This window comes from Panulirus ornatus, chromosome 42 (genome assembly GCF_036320965.1).
Source record: "Panulirus ornatus isolate Po-2019 chromosome 42, ASM3632096v1, whole genome shotgun sequence".
NCBI classification, from domain to species: domain Eukaryota; kingdom Metazoa; phylum Arthropoda; class Malacostraca; order Decapoda; family Palinuridae; genus Panulirus; species Panulirus ornatus.
This window is the reverse complement of record NC_092265.1, coordinates 1,819,111-1,844,750: the sequence shown is the minus strand read 5'-3', so window position 1 is coordinate 1,844,750 and position 25,640 is coordinate 1,819,111. Positions and strand designations below refer to the sequence as shown.

At 40.7% G+C, this 25,640-nt stretch overlaps 2 protein-coding genes across 2 annotated transcripts in view; one reads left to right on the top strand and one right to left on the bottom strand.

The window, feature by feature from the left end:
- Window positions 1–23,486, top strand: part of LOC139761816 (trypsin-like) — a 38,572-nt gene extending 15,086 nt beyond the window's left edge. Inside the window, exons 2-8 of the mRNA XM_071686307.1 lie at window positions 5,221–5,753; window positions 7,434–7,500; window positions 12,806–12,968; window positions 14,585–14,793; window positions 18,604–18,806; window positions 20,145–20,202; window positions 21,801–23,486. Of these exons, the coding sequence (XP_071542408.1) occupies window positions 5,688–5,753; window positions 7,434–7,500; window positions 12,806–12,968; window positions 14,585–14,793; window positions 18,604–18,806; window positions 20,145–20,202; window positions 21,801–21,937 (903 nt within the window). The 5' untranslated portion in view covers window positions 5,221–5,687 and the 3' untranslated portion in view covers window positions 21,938–23,486. The remainder of the gene's footprint in view (window positions 1–5,220; window positions 5,754–7,433; window positions 7,501–12,805; window positions 12,969–14,584; window positions 14,794–18,603; window positions 18,807–20,144; window positions 20,203–21,800) is intronic.
- kz (putative ATP-dependent RNA helicase kurz) overlaps window positions 21,954–25,640 on the bottom strand; it is a 42,034-nt gene continuing 38,347 nt past the window's right edge. The window contains exon 22 of the mRNA XM_071686302.1: window positions 21,954–24,146. Coding sequence (XP_071542403.1) covers window positions 24,040–24,146 — 107 coding nt within the window. The 3' untranslated portion in view covers window positions 21,954–24,039. The remainder of the gene's footprint in view (window positions 24,147–25,640) is intronic.

Sequence of the window (25,640 nt, the reverse complement as noted above, 5' to 3'; positions counted from 1 at the left end):
TTATGAAAATGCTGATGACTGAATAACTGTTGTCAGTAGAAATGAGGTCGTGGCGGCAATCACGAGAAGGTGAAGTGTCTGTCTCGGAAGTGATAAGAATCACAGACACAGATGATTACACCGCGACTCTGTTTTTGTCTCCGCTGACTTTTCTCTCCCCACCTGACACGTCTCTGACGTCCCGGGGCAGAGGTCACTCTCCAGAACTTCCCATCTCATCAGTCCCTTGACAGTGAAGGTGTGGCGAACCTTAAGGTTAGGTTAAACTCCACGTTACCATGGGTCGTACCGTCGTGCCCGAGGGCTGTAAGGTGCGACATCTAAGGCTGCTGGATGTGAACAATGAACAACTGTCATCATGATCTCAGGTTCAGGTGGCTAAAGCCTTGTGCCTTCCATGATCATCACGTGGAAAGACAGGAACTGAAGACTTTGGTGTGAGTGCTGCGAGAGTCGTAGGAGTAGGTAGGTTGATCTGAACGAAGGTCAACAGAACAGCAGAGGATGGGAACCTTGACCTTGAACAACATGTAAAGTAGTTATTTGATTGGTCAGTTGATTAGTTATGTGGACTATAGGGCTATTGATCGTCGGGCTCAATTTATCCGTCGAAGCTAAAATATAAACAATCGACTAAATCAAGACACCACCAACCACCTTCAGGGGTTCCAGAGACAATACAGGTCCTCGCACGATCCCTGGTTTCATTATCATCCTCAAAGACCCTCACTGATGCAGACTGAGAACCGACAGACACATCCTTACCGTCGAGTATTAGAGAATGCCAGTGTTTACCATGTCAACAGCTGCTAACTGCGGGTGTTTGCTGAGCGATTGTTGGTGTTGACAGTTCAAACACTCGGAGACTGCTGGGTCAACACATCTTTAGAGGTGTCTTTACCGGCTAATATACACGAGTGTGGAAGTATTACATTGTGCCAACCTTCTGCTACAACTGTTGTTTAACGTTTTAAATTCTCTCTTCTTGTATAAGATCAGATACACACATACCGGTCATCACGCAGCTGAGAAGAGAAACCTGATGGTATACTGTGAGTCAGGAAGTAATTCCATTGATAAGGTGGCGTTCACTTCACGTGAGTCCAGTGCCACAAAAATGTTCTATGAATTTTGGTTGTGGAAAACTCACACGTGCACGTGAAAGGAAAACAAATCACGTACAGCCGCTACATATGCTCAGAGTTTCATTGTTTTAACCGTGCAGACCAAAACGTTGACCTATGCGACATCTGAAACTAACCGGACTTAAACCAACTCTGATGAACTTAACAATCATTTCAACCTGTACGAACCAACCTATCCTTTTACCTTTCCTCTCTCACATTTACGTGAATTACATCACAACGTCAACTATGGGCAAAAATCCTGGCAAGATGACCCATTCCCTCTGATACCCATCACATATCACGACTACATATAAAGAGCAGCACTCAGGCCACTATGTCTGAATCATTCATTTTCTATTCATATATACTTGGAATACTTTGGCACAGGTCGTGTTATTCATTTGTGCAACACGCCCCCAAATGGGACGTCAATTTCTGAGATAACCATGCTATCAACTTCTTATCGTTTTACTCCTCTTGGCTTCCTTTCTCTTCGTGTGGCAGTGTGTACCAGACACTCCTCAGTATCAAGCAATAAAACTAATGGCTATACTTTACTGGTCTGGGGTGTGCAATGTTGTTGTCCCTTATGAGTGTTCAGAGTGAGGTTAGAGTGTAGCTAAAGGACGCTGGTGATGTGGTATGTCACGATGTAGTGAGTGAGTGAAGGTGTACCTGCTGAGAGGATACAGAGTGGTTCAGCGTGAGGTTAGTACACGGTGTAAGGAGAAATGTTTTCACACTAATGTTAACTTCTCCATTGACATTACCCATACGTATATACCAATGGCTAACGTTCACTCAACAACAATCAACACCCCGAATGTCGTAAAGGCAAAATCTACAGCGAACATCAGAGATACATTATAGAAAATATATTTGTTCAAATCATCTGGTAAAGCCTCCAGCTACGGCACCGGGAACTGTACCCACTACATTACTGTATCAGTAATTAAGAACTTCACGAGACACGTTACTTCATAACATCTCTATGGAGAAATCTGTTTTAAGTTCTGCCACCGTCCCGTGTGTGTGTGTGTGTGTGTGTGTGTGTGTGTGTGTGTGTGTGTGTGTTTCTCAGTTCTGGCTGTTGAGTCTGGCCGAGTGTTCCTCCGTGATCGTCCCTCCTCTACGGGCCATGACACAGGGTCGTCACGGACCTCATCCTCCAGGTAATAGTGTCACGTCGGAGGTGATCACCCGCAACACAGCTATTATTCACGTTCTCCTCTCGTGGTGGCTCTTGTGATGTATTTCACCCAAACGTTGGCGTCACTGACCTACATGTCGGGTTTCACGAGACAAGTATTTACTTCATCTGAACCAGGTGTGGTTGGCTGGTTATTTAGGCTTTAGGCCTAAGAACTGTCCGGGTCATTAAGACCGTCTATTTCCACCAAACGTAAATCTTAACAACTTCAGATATTGTATCAGTAATGAGGACTTCCAGGTTCAGTGTACACTGCGTCCTAGGCCAGTGCAAACACACTACACTGGAAAAGACGGACGGGAAACTCGACACCTCAGTTCATACTACAAGAACTAGGGTTATTAGCCGCCGCTCTCTGTTTACTGGAACATGTGAGAGCAATCGGAGCTACCGAGGAATGGGATCCGAACTCCAGACTGCGAGGTATCAAACCAGGCGTCTCGGATCAAAGACCATACATGGAGAGTCTTAACATTTCCGGTCGTTGTCTGGTTTACTGTGGTGAGGAGGTCATTAAGGTGCGTCCACCTCAGGTCTGACCTATGGAGCTGTAGGTAAAGGGTTTTCAAGCTGAGTTCCGCGAGAGTTTGATGTGGATCCCTGGGATATTTCACGAGACTGAGACGGTTCAGAGGATGTAGAAAGTTGATGACCTCTGCTTTAAGGCTATGGAAATCAAGCAGAAACGGAAGAATTCAAAGTACCTCTCTAAACACAAGCACAGTAATCTATGATTATTCCCCTCTGAAGCGTGGAATCTATGTCTAGGCGACATACATTTGGTAAGGTGCTGAAGCGCTGCTCATCAGTATACATCTGCATGTGAAGTCTCACGCCGTAAGTCAGGTACGTGACTGAGAACAGATCTCGAACGTAAAGTTTTACGGTGTGGAATTGACAGCGGACACGGACGTAGACAACGGGGACAGCAGAGCAGCGGAAAGATGAAACTCAAACGGCAGGACAGAAGGAAAGAGGAATGGAAGTGTTGGAGATGTGGACGTGAGAAACATGTACACTAACCAACACCTTAAATCTGCGTGAGACAATGGTGGGCGGGTGTGTAGCTGGCAGAGTGGTTGTGGCTGGGTGAAGGACTAGGGAAGTAGGTGAATCACAGGCAGATGATATAGTGTGTGGCTGCCCTGATGGTGGAACCTGCTGGACTGTTTAGTGGTGGGCTGGGAGCGTGCGTGCGTGCGTGTACATACGTGTCATGGCGGCGTCGCCACAAGGTCGTACTCCACAGCCAACAGTAGGGTTCCTCCTCTAACTATAACAGTAACGCCCAGCATCCGTCCTCTACCGTTAACTCTCCTCCACACATCATAGAGTTTCTCCCGAAAGTCAGACGTGAGCAAACAATACCCTCGCCTCGCAACCTCCGCCCACAGCTTCACACGACGGTCAAAGAAAAGCAGACATTTTTTTATCTTACGTAATTCTAAAAAACAGAAGGCTGACAAGCCTGACATGGTTTGACAAGTTCTACATTAATGACTCATTATAACACAACAATGGCATGTATTACCCAGAGTGACAGTCAAGATCCGTAACAAAACGTTGACATAAGAGCCGGTCCGACGCGCCTGAATCATTTTACGAACTTCAGTTATGTGTGATTACTGACTTCCTGGTAATCTTTTGTTTCATAGACAAGTCTCCTTGTTCAGTTAGGTACATACCTCTCGTTATGAAGATTAGAGAGAGAGAGAGAGAGAGAGAGAGAGAGAGAGAGAGAGAGAGAGAGAGAGAGAGAGAGAGAGAGAGAATGGATAGTATATAGACTTTTCCCTTCACGTCCAAAGATCCCAGTGTACTGGCTCCCGCAGCAATGAGGAAGATGACAACGTTCACTGGGCTAAACCACAGATCGAGAGGTGTGTGTGTGTGTGTGTGTGTGTGTGTGTGTGTGTGTGTGTGTGTGTGTGTGGCAAAAATTCTAAGCATAATTTGAATGAAATTTAAAGAATATGGGAATGAGAAATAGTTACTGATATCTAATCTAAACACTGAAGGTAAAACACTTATAATGACCAGTTCCTCAGGTCATCTGGAGATTATCATGACAATGAGTCAAACAACCAAACCTCCCAACAGTTCTATAACCTCGTGCAAAATGTAGCCAAGATTGTCATGATTCGTGTAATTATATCTTGTGGACAAGCAGTACAGGATTGCAACGATATCTTCCCTCTTACATGAATTCTGTACAACTTGGACAAACGGGATTTGCTCCTGCAACACCCACCCCAATCATTATGTGGAACCTACATCTACCTTGGCCAAGATGGACAACACACTCATAAAGCAATTAACGTTTGGTATCTAGAGTACAGATGGGCAAGTCAAGGAAATAATGTAAACAAGATATGAAATTTGGCATTAGAGACGAGCTCTCGTACGTCTGATTATATGGTGAAATTGTACTAACAATGAACATGATAGTAGAATATAACACAACACTGCATTGGCTGAAAAACGCAACGCTAAAACAGGACATCATTAGAATACAATACCAGAATATTAATAGATATCTACAATCCCTTCTGGAAACCCTAAACAGCACCCTTACTGATTCTCGACAACTTGCAAAGATTTTGAAACCACTCCAGTTTACCTGTCAAATGCTTATAGTAACGTCCCTGATGGTGTATTCTTTTATACTTTGTTACCAAAATTCTGCATTCTTTCACGCAAACTGTTCTACACTCATCATATATGTGAGATACTGTCCCATAGACTTCGATTATCATATCTTCATGTACACATATTCTATAATTCTTTACTGATTTAAGATCAACTCTACTTTCATAAGAAACCCTTGAGCAACTTTTCGCGTGTCTATCATTACGGTCAACTAAAGGTATTACCCCAACACAGGTGCCGTGGACGGAGGACGGACGGAGCACAACACACTCTGTCGGACTCAGTTGCTGATCCCCTCAACTCGAGCCCACTGCTGCTGACCTGCTGCCTCCTCCTCACCATGACTAAAGCCACTCGACACCCTCACAACGGCTTGCTAGTTATACAATAACCATCAATTCTCACGGATGATATGAGTGTGGCGATGAAGGAGTAGTGCTGTCAGGACGTGGAGGCAGTAGCGTCGTGAAGCATCAAGTTGTAGACGAAATACCCTGTGTTGGGCCCTCGCTGAGGACGCCACGCCACTCACACCTCCCGACCACGAATCCAGATGTTTCAGGTCTCCAGAAATCACCGGTTCATACAGCGTTATGAAGCGTAGATAGTGCGAAGATTTTTGGACCAAACTTCTGACACTTTAGAGGAGAGTTTTGACCATAAATGAAGCCAAGAGGAGAACACAGGTCATCATCATCACTATGAAGTCTGCCGTGGTCCTCCTGATGACTGTCGTGGTGTTGTGGTCACGACCTCAGCGTGTAAAGGTAAGTCCTGCTGGGCCCTGGAGCCGCATCCTGTCGCTGGGCACTAGTTCCTGTTACTGAATTCTCTCCTGTACAGTTTTATCCAGGTTATCAAATCTATCAATGACCATCATGTACACCTGCGTGTCACCGATCATTGTGGTGCAAATGGGAGGTTAATTATGACGGGATTTCAGCTGGTGTCTCGTGTGAGACTCCATGTCTCTTTATCAAAACAACTTCTGGTTTTTCCATCATGACTTCGTCTATAAGGTCACCGCGTCTGTTTGTCCTCTGGTTGCAAGGACTTATGAGCAAGTGGTCTCTCTCTCTCTCTCTCTCTCTCTCTCTCTCTCTCTCTCTCTCTCTCTCTCTCTCTCTCTCTCTAATACATCACCATGAAAGACATCGTCATGACCTTGCTTCCTACACTTCATGTCGACGTCTCTGGTATTTTCCATCAGTTTTGTGAGATACTGTATTTCGCAGTGTACATCTATGACAGCCGGAACTTCCGTTGTTAAAGATCGACACTGGAAATAAAGGAAGGAGAAGGAGATGGAACTTGAACTTCCATCGAGGGGTGTGGTAAGCTGAACGCGCCGGAAACCTTCTTGTATGGCCTCACGACAGACTCGTTCTTGACGAAACTCAAAACAAGAGAACGTACAATGTACCAGAAGAAGGGCGGAACACCAACCATGGTAGCTTAGACGAGAGGGATTATCACCCTTGGGAAGCAGGGCGTTAGTGGCGAGAGTCCCTCCCCCTGGCAGGACGTAGGGATTTGTATGGGAACAAGGTTAACGAGGGAAGATAGTGCTATTGTCCGGTGCCCGCTGGTGACGGCCGACTGAACAAAAGAGACCAGTGAGCGAAGGGAGGCAGCAGCTCATGGGTTGTTGTGCGTCAAGGCGGCGTGTCATATGACATGAGCAGTCATGTCTGCCATGTTACATGTCACGAGGGTTCAGGTCCAGTCATGCGTTTTAAGCGTTTTGGTCTTCTCATATACATCACGAGGATACAGGACGCGCTCTGTGTTAAGAGGACTCAAGTTTAGTGTGTTATTTGGCACGAAGTATGTCATATGTCACGAAGTGTCACGTGTCACCAAGTGTGTCATGTCACGAAGGGTTTGTAAAGCTTTCACTGTGTGTAAATTTTTGAAAGCATTCGCGTTCTCACATCCTTCCTCCCTTCTTCAGGATCCTCTCCCACTGAGTCTTTCGGTGTAGTTTTCTGTCTGTTTACTGACACGTGTGTGTGTGTGTGTGTGTGTGTGTGTGTGTGTGTGTGTGTGTGTGTGTGTGTTTTCAGGCTTAATAACATTTATCCCGTGTCAGCCATTTAATCAAAAAACACAAGTCTCTGCGTAGTGGTTTAGCATAGTGACCGACGAATCAAAAGGTCCACGTTCTTGTCACACACACACACACATACATGGTAGGCACACACTCCGTCTCTCTTAAGCAGGAACCAGCAATGAATCAATCCCAGTGGTACTCAAACACCACTGCACCAAAAGTTTACATCTTGACAAACATTAAACGACAATCCCTGAAAATCGAGTACTCTTATAACACCTCTCCATCAACTATAATGATGATAATAATGATAATAACAATGATGATAATGATAATAATAATAATAATAATAATAATAATGATAATAATGATAATAAATCTATAATGTTTCCAGGGCGGAGTGTTCTGGAACCACTTGTTTGGTGGGCGGTCGGGTGAGGCGGCTGAGCGGTGCGCGTGCTGTGAGTACATGACGTCGAGCGTACTATAATTTCCCGTTTTCCTTAATATTATTAATCATAAATCATTATCTTTTTGTCACAAATCAAATGCGAATTTAAACATTTTCTGCCGTTATTTTTTGTTTCCTTAACTTCTCTGGTAAACCAAATATCAAATCAATTTTGGACATATTGCTCGCACTTTTTCGCCTTCAGTTTTCTCAAATCAACTTTTTTCTCTTATTTTGTTACAGGGGGAAAAAGTTATACATTTATCTGCATGAAACATAATTATGATATTCTTACTTACTATTATAACTGTTAATGTATATACTGTTCGTATGTACAATTCTAATCTAGATGAAGATTCAGTTAAAAGACATGGTCTATTTCACAGATATTTTGCAGTGTTTTTCACAAAAATCTCTTGCGTTTTTTATTCCTATACTTTGATTCAATGTAAAGATTTGATGAATGTAAAGTTGTTATCGCTATGTTATCTAGAATTTGGTGAGGCGAAGGTCTAGTCTAAGGGTCGAATCCCTGGTTGGTTGTGCGTGGTTCCACTAGGTGGTCATCCACGAGTCTCGCCACCAGGTTATCTGCTTTCCTTGAACCTTACATTTTCTTTATTCTTTGAGGATCTCATCCACTTCCTTTTTTAAGATTTTTACAAATACCATAATGGTGTTGGAGATCAGGCACCTGATTTTCACCAAACACACACACACACACACACACACACACACACGTAGATCATATTTTTTGCAGATAACAGTTAGTTTGCCACTAACAATCGTACCTTCTATATATCTATTACTCGAGAACAGGATATCTTTATCTAAGATATGTCTAATGATCCTTTTCCTATGGTCCGCTGTTATAACAATTAAGTTTTGGATCAATATCACTGCAAAATATTGATGAAATGGATCACGTACATAATCTATTGTTCCTAGTGTAGGTTTTCAGGAAAGGTTTTATGGGTTATTTTCTAATATTATCGAGTGTTTTGTTTGTATGTTCTGTTTCAGGATATACAGATTTTGTTGCTGTTAACGTTGGTTAACTGACATTACTATTTATAGCCAATGACTCTTGAAACAATGTATTTTGTTATTACTAAACGTCATGTTGACATTCCCAGCGAGTAAGTGGTTTCATGTGTAAGGAATTATCTTTAGATCACAAACATCCTTCACTTAAAAAATAACTCTAACTCTGAAAGTCTCCTACAAGTTCAAAAACAATTACGCCAACATAAAATCGATGGAATCACACCCCAAACGTTTACCAAATAATAGAGCAAGTGTGTGTCAGTCCTGAACAATGGCCTGTGACCAAGAGTGTGATAGCCAGTGCATCAGAGAGGCACTGAGTGGAGGGACCCAACCACAGGATGGCAGGTGAAGTAAACAGCGATGGCATCAAGCAACAGCTTTAGGAGCAGCATCACCATCGCTGGGAAGATCACACTCAACATCTCCCTGACACCCTCACCCTCTGAGTCCATGGTAAGGTAGAGCTAACTGGACGCAACAATGTGGCTTTGTGCATAGCCCAACTGCTATAAACAACAAATGTATATATATATAAACCTTTGCCACCGGTGCTCAGTGTCTGTCAGACTGTATATCATTGATTGTTCAATCTTTTCAGAGTGAAAGTTTGCTTTGTACATACTGCTTCAACAAATGATTGTTGTAATATATATATATATATATATATATATATATATATATATATATATATATATATATATATATACATATATATATATATATATATATATATATATATATATATATATATATATATATATATATATATATATATATATATATATGAGAACCTATATGTCATATAGTGTCTGTTGTGGGTGTGGTGTCAACAAACTTGCTGCATGACTACAGCTTTGGATGTTTACGTACAAATCAATTTGTTTGTAACTATCACGAAAACGAGGTAACCAGATACCATCGCCTGGGTTAGGGTAATGACAGGTCGACACAACTGGGATAGTTACTCTGTGCACCAGGTATGACAGACATCGGTAATGTCAAGCATTAGGAACGTAAACTTCCGTATTTATAGAGGCAATATTTTGACCATAGATCTCCCAGTACGAGCGATATGTAATGTACAAAGTGAGATCATTTACCGCTATGCAAACTATGAATATGTAACGCTGAAATTCATAAAGCTGGAAGTTATATGCAAAGGGTATTAGACAACGTTTGTGTTGCTTTGATTTAGGCATTGCATCTCAACTTGCTAAGGGAACCTTCACCCTCAGAATAAACAGACTGATATGAGACAAACATACATCAGACAAACCTCTCGTGAATCTACTAATGAGACATACAAGGCGGTTAGTGGCGCTGCAGACGGCGGACGGGTCGGCCCAGGCATCTGCTGGACACTAGCGACACTTGTCCCTGAGGCTCAGACGCGTACGTACGCATTTAGTTTGGACCATGAAGCATAATGCGGGAATAAAGAAAGATGATACGCAGAAAGAGACGAAAATTCCATCCTATATACATTCACTGTGGGATTACCCCCGCTTGAGGTTACGCCGCGAGTGAAAAATCACCATTGTCCATCCTATATATTCGTTAGTTGAAGAAACGGAGTAAAGTCTCGTCGAAAAACTTCTCGCTTCAAAAGACTCCATCCTGTCCCTGCTACTAAGTGTAGCGCAAATTTGGAGATGCAAGAGACCCTCGATCACAGAGAAGGGGTCTTGCCTAGGTTTTATAATGACACTGACAGAGAGGTAAATGTGGACATGAATTACATCAATGATTTAAATGTCTGTACTAATATCCAAAGCTGTGGTGTTAACATGACGTTTGTGCATATCTAAGAAATATGATAAATAAACTGTGTACATAAATAAACGTTATATTTCTTGGGACGCATGCAACTTGACTATGCTTGCAAGCATTTGCATGTGTGGTGACCTTGTGTGACCACTGTCTGTGATAATCATTTATGTTACGGGGGGAGAGTTTACACTCGTGTTGCCTTGTGCCATGTCTTTATTCCTATGTATGTACAAACACCTCAGTCTAAGCCAAGTACCCATTTATCGACCAGCACCGACAGGAGGATAAAGGTTGGGTGTAGGCCGAATGCCGCGCCCAGGATTCGAACTCATGCCAATCCGACCTCGGGTTTTTGAACCATCTTGAAACTGGGAACACCTCACACGTTACGTCATGTCACTTATTTCACAGAAGTCGGATATTCCGTTTGACACTGGAACTGCAAATCATACATTCCCTTGTTTTAAAATGAATCTATCGACTTCACAGTCACAACACCCTGACACTACAGCAGCAACATAAAACATGTGGCACTACCATACACAACTGGAACATTTGCTCTTCCAGAAGACAATGCCTGCATTTCCACCCACGTCGTCTTCAATCACTCTTTTAAACCCTGCAGACAAATCCAGTTCACACCCGTCCGTCGCCCTAAATGGACAGTCTCTCCCACTGAGCATAAAACACCAACCATTCTAACTAGGCATCACATACGACACACACGTGACATTAGCTTTCCACACCAGTAGCATCAACACCAAAACATTAACTAACACCAGATTTGGACAGAAAAAAAGTCCCTGGAGATCTACAAACAATTCATCCTCTTAACTTTAGATTATGCCTCACCTGTCTGATCTTCCACCCCCTCAAAAGCGAATACAACAAACCTGCCCACGAAGCAACCACCATAAAGGCGACACCGAACACCTACTAGCTCTACACCCTCTGCACATAGACGCACACACATCACAGAGCTTCATGACTTGTGGTTTCGACCGGACATGGCCAGCTTCCTGAGTGCTGCAGGAGCCTCATAAGGATAGAAAGGACTCATAGTGCAGGAAGTGAGTACATACAAGTGTGTGTGTGTGTGTGTGTGTGTGTGTGTGTGTGTGTGTGTGTGTTGCTTGTGATTAACCATCATAAATATCAGCGTTCCTGAGGTGTAAGTAAGCATTTTCCCTGCCTCGTCCTCCACTACCCAGTTCTTACGGTGAAGCTAGTCAACTACTACCGCGTCCTCTGACACACTCGACGTTGGTTGTGGAGTGGCAAAAAGTCTTATGTATTAGAAGTTTGGTGACAGAAATGCTTTTAAGGTAATATTCAAAGTACCCAACTTTGTCTTCACAAGATGTGTTAGCAAGAAGAGTAAATACTTCTTCCTGTAAAAACTGTGTAAATGCACGTAATCAAAAATGTAATGATGGTGTGACCACGTGTTTTGATAATCGATATGCAGATATATATTAAGATCTTAGATTATGTAAATTTACTTGGTAAGAGGTTTTAAGTATAAGTATCAATATTTACTAATGATGTATGTGTAGCAGTGTTTGTTGGTCAAGTGTATCTAAAGTTGATTATGATTCATGATTATGATAAGATAACCTACAGCTACTGTTAATTTGTGTGTTTTGACAGTGTAGAGAGTTCACCAGGTGAAGATAATCTTGTCAAAATATACAAATATGGTTGTCTTTTATCAAGTGACTATAAACTAGAGATCATAACACACATGGTAAACATACATTGCAATAAGATGATAATTCTTTACCAACATACTCGAAATAACTAACATACATCGATCATCTACATACACAGTGCAATCATGACAATGCAGTTTGGTGTATATGCAGTTCATGTTTAATGGCTATACTTCATTACTCTGTGTATTTCGAAAGCAAAAGAAAACTTATATGATTAAGTAAATTTTTCATTAATTTCAAGTATCTGAAAAAAATCCGTTTTGTTGTTGGGCTGTAAGTCATGATAAAGAAATATCAAAACCTGCCTTAAGCCTCAACGTGAACTTATTTCGTTTTCTCTGACTCACTAAGCACAACACTAGAAATACCATTCTGCTTCTGTTCAGGTGTTAGTATGCTTCCTATGACTACTTGTTAAGTGATACCATCCCCGAGGACGTATCGTATCTCTAGTTTCTCTCCAAGTTTACTTCATCCTCCCCTACTTCAGTCGATCCTCATGTCCTTCTACTATCCCCAAGCTTTAATGCTATTATCTTGTCCCTGCAGTATACAGGTCAACTTATTCGGAAACATCTTATTCCTCCTGTGTTAACTGGCTCAACCTAAGCATCTGGTTTGCGTTGAATGATTCATCTTGTTCGTCTCATAACACCTGGCATTTAATAAATACACGTTCCCCCTCTTGATTGTTGTAACATCACTAACCCGACCATTCTTTCCCGTCTTCGACATTCTATGCTACCTGCTGTGATGTCACATCCTCCGTCGTCCCAACAGCGTGTGGTTTGCCCAATCGTCGCACGCGGGTGGTAGGGGGCAACTTCGCTGAGTTTAACGAGTACCCATGGATGGTCGCAATTATGTATAAGGGACACTTCTACTGTGGAGGTACTCTCATCAGTGACCGATACGTCCTGACAGCGGCCCACTGCATCAAAGGGTAAGACATACACACACGCTCGACATTTAGCTTACTTTTTTGGGTAATATAGCGCCATTACAGTGCCAATTAAAATATGAAATTTTTGTTTCAGTTTATATACCCTTAAGTTGTTGCGACACCAGCACAAACATAACCGAATAATGTGGACACAGCATCATCAAAAATTCCTGAACTTATCGTATTATCGTATTCAATTAAAGCAATTTCCATATATATATATATATATATATATATATATATATATATATATATATATATATATATATATACATTCTGTGGTTAGCTACTTCAGTTGCTCCACGTTGTTAGTGATTTTTACAACTTAGAAAAGTTGCTGGAAGTATATAGAAAGTATATAAAGTAGCTGGGAAAAAGCAAAGGTACCGAGTTAACACCGTAAATTCAAATTAAGTCCTTCAGGAGAGTGGCAGCCACATTTGAAGACGGCTACCGAGTGTTTATGGTCCTATTATAATATTTTCGAATCCTCCATTAATATGTCGGAGTAGGCTAGGGATGGGGGAGCCGATGGGCTGGGAGAGAAACATTGACCTCCCCCAACCTCTTCCCACGGATGGGGTCGGATGAAGGTCGAATGGTTTGATCGCGTTTTCCGAGCTCTCTAGCGTGGCAGGCCTCCAACAGCTCTTGATTATCGATTGTTTGGTATATATTGATTAGATGACAGAAAATCTATATAAATTTCGGTTGCTAGAAAGCTTAGGGAAAGTTTTCAGAGGACTACAAATGCTTCAACTATGGTTACGTAATTAACAATACAATATCATTTATATTCAAAACCCTTACATACTCGTATAATTTTTATTGTTATTCGTTTTTTTTTTTTTGCATCGTTTAAACACGCCCAACTACTTTAAATACATTTTCTAAATCATAACACGGTAAAAAATCAAGTGTTCAGTATCTAAAGCTACTTTACATCAGTGGCTACACTGTTAAATCACATTTTTTTCTTCAATTAATTTTCCCGTTCTTCGATATTTCCGATTACTTTTCCTCTACAAGGTAAGTTTAGGAAAATACTGATAAGGTGCTACAACTAAAAGAAATAATTACCTGTACTTCATTATCATACATCCAGTTACAGACTTCTTTCATCTGATTTTTCATTAAGCCAATTCCATCAATCATCGTGGCATGCAATAAATTTAACAAAAAGATTCTCAGGATAGACGTTCGTATGAAAATCTCCCTTGCTAGGCAGATATCTAGAGAACCTTGCAAACAAAGATCATCCCGTTCATATTGGATGAAGACCAGCAGGTAGAGGGGCTGCTAGTCACTCGCCTTGACAGGGCTACCATATTCCCAGTACTCCTCACTATACAACAACTAAGCGAAAATAAAGAGGTAGCACACTGGCCAATTGCACAAGGACCTACCTAGTTTCCCCCACCCCAATATCATTCAAAAACAGTGATGTCAACGCCAACCAGCAATATAAGAACCCGCCCCTCCATATGTAAAGCACCGAAATGCTACAGCAAAATATGCTTAATAAAGATCTAAAGGCACCACTGATCCATACAGAACTACACTTTTAAACACAAAAAAGGGAAAGGTTTTCTGACGACAGTTTCTCTCACGGTTAGGGTGAGTGTTCACAACCTACAGGTGATGGTCGGTGATCACATCCGCAGCTTCCCTATCGAGACCAACAGCAAGGAATATCGGGTCGTATACTCCATCTACCATCAGGAATTCAACCGCTCAACCTACAACAACGATATCGCCCTCATCAAGTTGGGACAGAAAGTCGAGTACAAGTGGTACTCCCGCCCTGCCTGCCTCCCCATGCCAGGTGAGTCTATCTACTGCAATGTTTACATTTTGTGAAGTATCTTTGGCTTGCCTTCCTTACCCACTAGGGAACTCGGATCAGTCTGTATGAATCAGAATATTAAATGAATATCTCTAATATTCATTTTAGTGACAATTATGATTCAAGGTTAGAGTATCACAAATCATGATGGGAGAGCATATGTTGCCGTTCAATTTGAACAATAATTTGAACGCTTTTGAGTTGGATTCGTTTATGTCTAAACGTAAATCCCAAGTATCAGTCAAAACCCAAATGCGAACCTGAATACGCTTCCATTGGCTTACACTAGCCAAGGGTAAACACCATTTAGGGTGCTTAACTGCTTGCATCCCTGAATTTGATGTAAAACTCTATCCCTTTTGTAGTTTTAAAACACAGCACGTCTAAGGTAGGTATGAATACAAAAATCCCTACATTATATGTTACTGGGTGTACAAGGGATTGAAAATGCTGTTTTCACTTACCATCCTCGAGGGGTGCAGCATTCCAGTCCCATAGAAAAAGTGATCACGATTTTCTCTGAATCAGATCAGGTTCTTTCGTACTTGTCACTTGACCACTAGTTTTCGATATTCATAATATTTTCACTTCCTGTCTTTCTGAAAAACGCACTGCATGCCTGCCTACTCACACATGTAAACAAACCTGGCGCAGGAGAGTCACAACACACGGACGGTGAGGGTCTGAAATACCGAATCTTGCTTCAAGTTTCACTCCGCAGACGCTCTGAACCAAACGCGCTCGACAAGTGCTTCGAAGCAGAGTCGAAATCGTCGTTAACCTTATCATCAACAATATTCTTTGTCCGATACAAACAACATTTGTAAAGAGGAGAGGCCAGCCGAACGTTGACTGGTCAGTTGTCTATGGTTATCATACCACTTGTCAGGTCCCGTGTGTCGTGGCTTCTCTGGCTAACCTCAAAGCTAGCATTAATCACTATGTGTCGACCAGACTATCATGGTGTGCGTCTGGCACGTTCACAGCGGTGTTTGGTTTGGCTAGCGCATCTTAGATTCTACCAGCGTCTTTGCTTGAACAAAAGCGAACTTTGGTGTAATGATGTCTTATTAGAGCAGATTGTTGACGGAGGATGAGAATGATCCCATAACGTTGTGGCTGGCCTTGATATCTGGGCTAAGTTAGGTGTAGTTTACAGGAGTTGGGCACACTGATGCTCATTATATTTAGCTACATTTAGCTTCATTAAATTATTTTAATGTTCTATGATGGAAGTATTGATAATGACAATAAATGGCATGGTTATTTTTTGCTTAGCAACAAAAACAAAATGTAAATTCTTTGAGTAGAATCCTGACATGTTCTACACAGGAACACGGTCAAGCTGCATTTTTTTTTTTCATATTTTACAAAGCTTTTGTTTTTCATGAAATGTTCTAGCAATAACAAATAATTACAAAGCTGTGAATACATAATGAAAACTAAATGATACAATTGTCCAGAGATACTATTAGAAACGTGCTCCGCAGGAAAGACATTAGATGTATTTTGTAGGATTTCATGGTTTCCGGTCAAATGATCTCTTGAGATGTAATGGATAGTTTGGTCAGCCAAGTACGGGTGGGGAGGAAGGGTTATTCACCTAGACCTCCCGGTTCTAGGTCAGGTATGTACCTCGCTGGGGTAGGTTAGCTGTATCACAGGAGCCACTTAGACTACCGCTCTCCCTCCTAAAAGCCACAGTAACCAGTCTCACAGCTGGTCTATTACTGCTATCTATACTGGATTTATTTCCTTAGGGCAGAAGGGACTCCAATGTTAACAGTTCGCTGTCTGAGGAGCGAGTGGGCAGCACAGGGGAACATGTCGCCTACGGTGGGTGGTTTGGATGTACTAGACTTCATACTTTGATATATTCTCGCACTATAGATATTACGTACACACGAGCCTTTTCTTTTAGGCTCTGACGATGGTATTGACAAACCCGAAATGTTAGCCAATAAAAGATCCAGTCAAGCTCTGAAAGAGAGAGAGAGAGAGAGAGAGAGAGAGAGAGAGAGAGAGAGAGAGAGAGAGAGAGAGAGAGAGAGAGAGAGGGGGGGAACTAAGCTCAGCCTGAGCATCATACAATTCTCTACCGTAATAACACCAAGATTTATCAAAATAATGAAATGTGACGAGTGGCACGTACACATAGAATGACAAAAAATTATGAGTCCAGAAAGGAAACCACTTACGGGCTTTTCATGACGATCACTCGTGTATAGTTAGTTCCCTTCATAGCTAACACGAACACCCACACTTTGGTGTTGACTGCAAAACTAGACGGCTTCTGGTTAATTGATCATTTTGGGCTTTATGGACCTATAGACTGCCAGTATCATTTAGGTCGTCAGCGTCAAGTTAATTACCTTCAGTGTTTATATTTCACATACATATCGTTGCCAGGAGAATCCAGAATCTAGCGAAACAGCCGAGCTGATGCGACAAGAGCGACCCACCACAGATGGTGCTTTGTAGCCCGCAGGCGAATGTTGAATGTATGTTGTTCATGCCTAACTTACATTTTGTTGCATTCTACGTTTTAGTGGTGTGTTGGTAGCCTTCCCATCAATTTCACAACCCTGTTAAGAACGTGTTGTCGGGTCCTGAGGGGTATAAATGATATGTACAGCACCGAAAATTACCGGCACCGTCGGGTTTCAATGTTTACAATGTTGACGATAGTAAAGGCGGCCGTTGTCACTGGGTCTCTCTACTCACGGGTCCTGGTGTCTGTAGCTTTCAGCGACCCCACCCGTATGACGAAGGGTCGACAGATCACAGGACTAATGAACCCCAGCACCAGCAGGTCTGAGCGTCGATGACAGCCATCCAAGCTTCGTTGAAAGTCTCCCTGAGCGTCGATGACAGCCACCCTGAGCGTCGGTGCCATACACCCTGAGCTTTGGAGAATCACCCTGAACTTCGGTGCCAGTCACCCTGAACGTCGGTGACTATCTCCCTGAACGTCGGTGACTATCTCCCTGAACGTCAGTGTCGGTGACAGTCTCCTTAAGCGTCGGTGACTGTCTCCCCGGCACACTGACCCATATAATATTCTCCAGTCATACACTTTCGCTGGATATTTGGAGCAAATGCCAGATGGCACCTACAGGAAGTTCCCGAGTGTCTGTTGTGCTCTGGCCCCTTCTACTGTAATTGTGAATGTTTCTTATGTATCTATACGTGTTTGTTAATGCTTGTTTATGTATGTTCGCCTGCATTTTCTTGTATGTGCGCCCGCGTTCTTAACAGTGTTGTTTTAGCCTTTATGTGTATATATACCTACTCAGTAGTTATTATTGTATCCAGTTGCAAAGATTGACTATAAATGCTTTGTGTATTGTTAGATTTAATGGCTATCAAATGCTAGTGGTGACTAGTACAGAATTTGTATCATCAGTAAAGTACAAATGTTTCTTCATTACTGTATCACTGGATACTTTACTAGCCCCAGAAGGGTCATGAGAAACATAAAGTAATACCATTTGCTTAGTAACTGATCAGCTGGTAAGGAGCCAATAGTTTTCACAATGGTGCTCATATCAATAATAATTTGACTTTTTCATCACCAGTACAAGTATACCTCACAGCTCTCGGACACTGATCTGCTCGATAAATTGCCAACAGTTTACGCACACCGTTCTACCTAGTTTCTGACCAACAATGGTGTGTATTGTACACCACTGATCTTGGAACATTGTCATACAGTTCATTAATTCTGGCCTTTCCTTTTAGAGACCAATATTGCCTTTTAGTTAACTAATACAGTGGTCTTCCCCACAGACAGTGACTATGTTGGAGAGCTTGCAGTGGTGACTGGCTGGGGAAGGGTGTCGGAGAAAGGAGACCCCACGGACACTTTGACAGAGGCGTTACTACCTGTCTTCTCGAACGCAGTGTGCCGCACTCTCCGCTACCTTCCTCACGAAATCACAGAGAACATGCTTTGTGCTGGATATGTTAACGGAGGCACCGACTCCTGCCATGTGAGCGGTTAAGGAGTCTAGGATTTTCAAGGATGATAGGATTTACTGGGATGTGGTATCATATACAGGAATGGTTTAAAATTTATTATGGTTCTAGAATTTACTCACAGGGCTAGAATTTATTGGTCCAAGAATTTAAACGTTTTATTTGGAATGTTATGTGTTACTGGGTATTTTATGAAATCTTTTGGGAAGTTCCAGAAACTACTAGAGTTGGTTATGGTGAACTCAAATTTTTTTTTTAAATGTTAGGTCTATCAGGCTGCTTGGATTCAACAGATGGTGCTTGAACTGTCTAGGTAGTGATGAAGAGCAGAATATTCCCCCCTGCCTGCCTGGTGATGGAAGAGACCTCTATAGGGTACTAATGGTACGATAGGTTGGCTCCATATTTAAATGTGGGAAAAGCTAAAACACCAGATGATGGTGTCATTGTTTCAGGATTATTTATTGTTGACAAAATGTAGTTCTTTGCTTCTGTTTACAATGAAGTCCCATTTGCCATGTCACTGGCTACAGTATCGATCCAGCTAAATCCCTCTGAATCATTAAACACTCTTACCTTGCTTAGACCATGGTTCTTGATTGCATAGTCTGAAAATTCCCACTTCTTATTGGTAAGTTCTATCTCCAGATAACTGATATAATTAATGGAAAGTATGGTCCTGAATTGAGCCTTCTGGTAGCCTGCTTGTAATAAAGAGCCAGTTGTGTGCTTCCTCATTTGATTACCAGAATGTCTGCTTGAGGTTACACCATGAGTGAAATGTCATCTTTGTTAAGGCTTTATCATCACTTGATGAAACAGAGTACAATCTTATCAAAGAACTTCTTGCTTCAAAGGAAACCTTCCTGTCCCTACTACTGACTGTAGTGCAGCATTAGAGCTGCAGGAGTCCTAGGAGTCCTAGGAAAAGGGGTCCTGATTTAACACCTGAAAAGGGTGGACTCCTCGGGAGTGAGATATACTATGACGAGATTGTACTCCAATGATATAACTTCACCATGGCAGACTTTTTCATTCATGACATTATTAAAAGCAGGTGGAGTCTGGGATGCCTTTTTTTACAATTTATTCACAGATGTACAGTTGTCTATTGAACAGTCATGTAACAGTTAAGTCTTGTTTTGAATCTGTTACGTAAGTCATTAGAGATGTGACCGGTTGCATATGAGATGTACTGTCTCTTAAATTGCCTTAACTCTAGTTTATGAAATATCTACTATGCTTATACAGATTACTTAATGGTGGCATGTTTCTCACAATACTGTTATTAAAATATTTATAAGAAGAAATCCCAATCTTCATCATCTAACATCTGTTTTCCATGATCTCAGGGCGACAGTGGAGGAGGCCTACTCATGCAGGGCTCTGATGGCAAAATGGATATCATAGGTGTGTTGACAGTCTCTTTCACTGCCTCCTTTATTGCCTTAATGTTCCATGCACCATATCAACACATCTCTTTTGAGGTCAACCTCAGGACCATTTGAATATTCAATGCAAGCTGGGGCCAAAGCTCCCTCAACTTAAGTCTACCAGAAGATTTCTTCCCTTCATTCCCTGTGTACATTTAAATCATCCTGAAAGTGAGAAGTGATCAACTATAAAAACTCACATGAAACATTGGGAAAGTAGAAATTCTAAAGTAGAATCAAATTTATTCTTTGAACATTAATTTTCTTAACTAGTTTATTTGGATTTGTAAGTAGCATTTATGGAATCTTGAGAAGTCATATGATAGAGATGCTCTGTGGAAGGTATTAAGAGTATATGGTGTGGGAGGCAAGTTGCTAGAAGCAGTGAAAAGTTTTTATCAAGGATGTAAGGCATGTGTATGTGTAGGAAGAGAGGAAAGTGATTGGTTCCCAGCGAATGTCAGTTAGCGGCAGGGGTGCGTGATGTCTCCATGGTTGTTTAATTTGTTTATGGATGGCGTTGTTAGGGAGGTGAATGCAAGAGTTTTGTTGTGTCTCCTATGCTCTTCCTTTTTTTAATCCATGTTTTCCTTTTTCAGCAGATAACCTTGCTTGATCTGTCTCAGCTCACCAGATTTGGATAGGATTTCCCGGTGGTGTAAATACAACTCATTTAAGTTTAATGCCTCTAAAACCCAATTTCTGGCCATCTGTTTTATCTAAAACCTCCAAAACCTTCCTACCTCCTTTGAATTCTGAAATTTCACTACGTACCACAGTAAATATTCTTGATATCACTATCACAGGATCTATCTTGAGAACCTTAAATCACATAAACAGTTATGGTATGTATGTCTGCCTTTTAGTACTTGCGAGTCCTATGTAGATGATATAATTTCTGTCCTTACGAAAAATTGCTCCAATATTACAACATATTGATTCATCTGTTTGGAGTACTGCCCACAAATATTGAGAGCTCTAACTGTGTTTACATACTTGACAGTAAAGTTCAAAGCAGCCCAACTTATCAACACTTTCAGTTTGACCTCAAAACTTGACCCAAATGCCTTACACTGCATTATTGGTTCACTTTTTCCTCCTTTATGGATGTTTTGGTTTCTGCTCTCAAGAACTGGCAGCTTGTGTGTTCAAACTATTAAGACTGATTGCATAACAGTTGACAGGATGATTACCTAATGACCATTGTCAACTTAGGGTAAGCTGTTGTGGAGTTTGTCTTTTTGCCTTCACTGCTAAACTTTAAGACTCTTCTAACTTCTCATGTCTTTTCTAACAACTATGATCTACCCCTTCCATAAAATGGAGGTCCTCTACCTTCAAAACTCTTATCTTTCCCTTTCTCTTCCTACTTCTCTCTTTAACCCTTTCAATTTATTTAATCAAGGTCTGCCCTTGATGAGGACTTAAATCTGTTACAGAAGCATATGGCATATAAAAAAGTATTTGCGGTCCTGAAGTACACAGATTTAATTCTTCATTTCCTACTTTACCAGTGCTATATAGGGGCATTACTTCAAAGTATTGTGCTTTAATTTTTACCTGCATTATCCCCAGGTGTAGTGTCATGGGGGCAGGGCTGTGGGCGGAGAGGCTACCCTGGAGTCTACACACGTGTCACCAGATACCTCTCCTGGATTGAAAAACATACTAAGGACAGTTGCTACTGTGGCAGAAGGCATGGCAGATCATGATAATCAAGCAACTTAAGACAATAGTTGCACGACTTTAATTTTTTCTACATATACAACTTACATGTGTTAAATTATTGTTTCAAAATGGGACATGATTATCATGTTACTCAAGGTAAATTTCACTGATTTACTTTGTTGATTTTATGAATGGGTTTGTTGTTTCCCCAGTTCAGTCTAGATCAAATAAAAAGTGTACATCATAAGTTTCAGGTCCAAAAAAATTCATCAATTTCTCTAGTTTTCATGATAGTACACGTTGTCCATCATCTCTCCAATGCTCTGACCCCAAATTGGAACCACAGTCCATCCTGGGTCAATAAAACTTCTCTACAGTAAGAATATAAACATTTTTTTGGAAGCATAACATGCTGATTTTCAACCATAAAGTGTTGGTCATGGGACTTACGGAATGTCTCTCAAGGGTCACTCCGCTGACCTCCATTTTCTATGCAGACCCTGTACCTTCCCAACCATGGTTTTGACAACCACAGGGTCTTCCAGGAATGTAACTCCCGTGGTTGGCAAGAGACTGTTTTGTTTTGTTCGTTGCTGATGGCTTCCACCCCAGGAGAAACTGGGTTAAACCAGGTGCCATTCTGGACAATAATTTTTCACAGTTGTGTTGACTGTAGGCATCTCGTACTAGCATAGGAGTCAGCAGCTTCAAATGATGAAGGGACAGGTCACTGCTCGTTATGAGTGAACTTACTGTTTCATAAGCCTCTGTATACTGTTACTGAACATGAAAACGTCTGAGCAGTCAGCTCGACATGACTTACAGTACATATGTGTAGGACAAAAAAGTACTCCATCTAGTTTCAAATGATAAATAAAAGGCAATGGGACACTTTTTGTCACCTCTGCATTAGATACCTGATGATGTTGACTCAAAATGGATAACAAATCTTAATTATTCTGAGGCAAAGTGGTCTGATCTGGGTGCTACCAATTGCTAGCAAGTTTTGAAAGCAAGGGAGAACCTATCTGCACATTTTTCAAAAGAGCTAGCAACCAATAAATTGATATCTTGGTCGATTTTGTAGATGCAATAATATATTCACCAGGTCAGTTTGTAATTAGACCATGTAGATGAATACAAATTCTTGTCAAGATATAAGTCTTGTCGTACTTTCAACTCACCTATTAGGCATATAAATGTGGGATCTAAACATTCTTATCCCTATTGTATCAAAATTTCCAGGTTGAAACATATTCTTTAATTTCTTAACAACACCTTAATCACAAGATTGCAAATTAAAGCATTTTTTTGTGGTTCACATTACTATTCTTCGACTACAAACAGATTTTACATGTATATATTCTTTACACTACTTGCTTCTCTCATGTTCAAAAAAAGAAAAGTTATTTTTGTTTCACCATATATCTATATGTGTAATGACTATCTAATTGTGCCATAATGATCTGTTTGTGTACATGTGTTGTATGTTAGGGTGATAAGACCCATACCTTGTAACTTTTTAGTCTGTTTATAGTTTTAGATGGCTGTAATAAAGTTCAAACACTCTGTAATCAAATAAAGTCTTTTCTATGAACAGTAGTTCCTTTAACCTATTTTTCAATATGAATTCCAGCAACTATGTGCGAAAATATACAATATCAACAACTACCTTCAGCATCTTTGTGGCATTCTTGTTTTCCTATCATTTCCCTCTGCCCTTTTCTCACCAGACTTTATCATTATAATTCTTTTACATCTTTCTTTAAATTTGCCTCATAAGCTATGCAAATTACAGTAATTCTTACAGAAAAAACATAGATACCATAATTCATGGAATTCTTTATAGAAATGACTTCATTTCATCTTCATACATTTTCAAGAAAAATTATAACATCTGCCATATATTAATCTGTGCATAAAATGATAAATATCTGCATAAATTAATAGATCAAATATAAAACCAGTCTATCAAAAAATCTGCACATATTTTTGCAATTTTTTGCAAGTTCAACATTTTGCAGATTATTGTGGCAAAGTAATGAACACAAAATGTGTCTGAATGACACTTCAGTTGAGTAAATTACATGATTATCACTAAATGCACCCACAATCATCCAGCATCATACATAATACACACACATTCTCAGCTCCAATCAGTTTCTGGACAACTAACAAGAGGTGGCCATATCTTACTGACTTCACCTTTCAGTTGTTTGTTTTCTAGCCACTGCAGGTATTCCCATTTCAGAACTGTTGAAAGAACGGGAAAGACCACATTTATGAATCTCTGGCAATGGAGTAACAATTAAATGTACAATATAAAATATCATATCAACAACAAAGAAAAATCTGTGTTAATAATCATGGCTGTGTATTTGCAGATCACATCTAAAACAAAATCTACTGAAATGAGCTAAACTAGTGAGTGATGGGTATTAGTGACATGCATACATAGAGATCATGTACCTGTACAGGTTATAGGACATTGAGGAGTTTAAACAGGGAACTACAAAAATATGGATATCATGAAATAAAATGTGAGCTTATAAAATGCTACTTCTTCCAAATGGGGAGACCAGCAAGCAAGGAAAATGAGGCAGCTCTTTTCCTTATGGGATACAAGACAAAATCCCAGTAATTTACATTCACAAATCTAGAGCTTTAAGCTCAGCATGCGAATAATTTAATTCTACTTATCTATCTACCTATCTATACTTATGCCTGTTCCCTTTGGGAACTCCCTCAAGGGTGTGGCTATGACAAAAGAGTCTCCATAACTGTTGAACTCCAGAGGCGCTTCTTAGCCTTTAGTGCCTCACCCTTAACAGGCCAATGGTAGAGTATAACTATAGCAAAGTGTTTTCAGAGGCTCCAACCTAATGTTCCTACCAACTACTTCTACCTAATGTGTCTATCTAATATTCCTGCCTAATTTCACAACCTACTACTACTAGTACTACTACCTAATGCTTCCTGCATATCACTGCATATACTCAAACAATATATTTATCATAAGAAAGAATTTTGAAACAAAACTTGTTTTTCAAAGAGAGCATAGATCTGATAGCCACCCTGTTGCCACTGCAGACAAGATATAACAGCCACTGGGTAAAATGTTGGTTATGATTATGAACATATCAGATAAGGTGCTGTGCTATGAACCAAGCACTTGTGCACTGAAACCTGTGGATCGCCACATCATCTCGTTGAAGTAAACTTTAAGTGAGGACTCGATGTCTCATAGAAAGTACCTCTCTAATTCATACAGATGAAGCAAAAGTTTTCTATTTTTTGGGAAAAGTATGATGGTTAAAGACTCAAGGAAGCTAACCAACATAACCCATTTCTTTAGAAATGTTTACCTTTTATTTTTCATGAAATTCTAAATGCAGTTAATAGCTTATATTGACTTCTCACATGAGAGGGATAGGTTTGACTTTTCTAAATCCTGTCAAGGATTTTTAAAGGACTTACAGAGTTCCACATTATATAGTAAGTGTCTAGTGTCATCTTTATGGTAGCTACATCATGGGCAAGAAGGGTCTTGTAATATGTTGAAATGGAGTTTGTAATCTTGCAGTAATGGGCGATGTCTACAGCATCAGTGGGAGAATGTGACTTGTGTTTGTCTGAGGAGTGTGGTTTCTGATGGGTCTATGTCTGGTTGGTTGGAGTATAATACTGAGTTGGGAGGTTGACTGTTTAGTGCTTGTTGGGTTATTTCAGTATGTATGTGTTATGTCA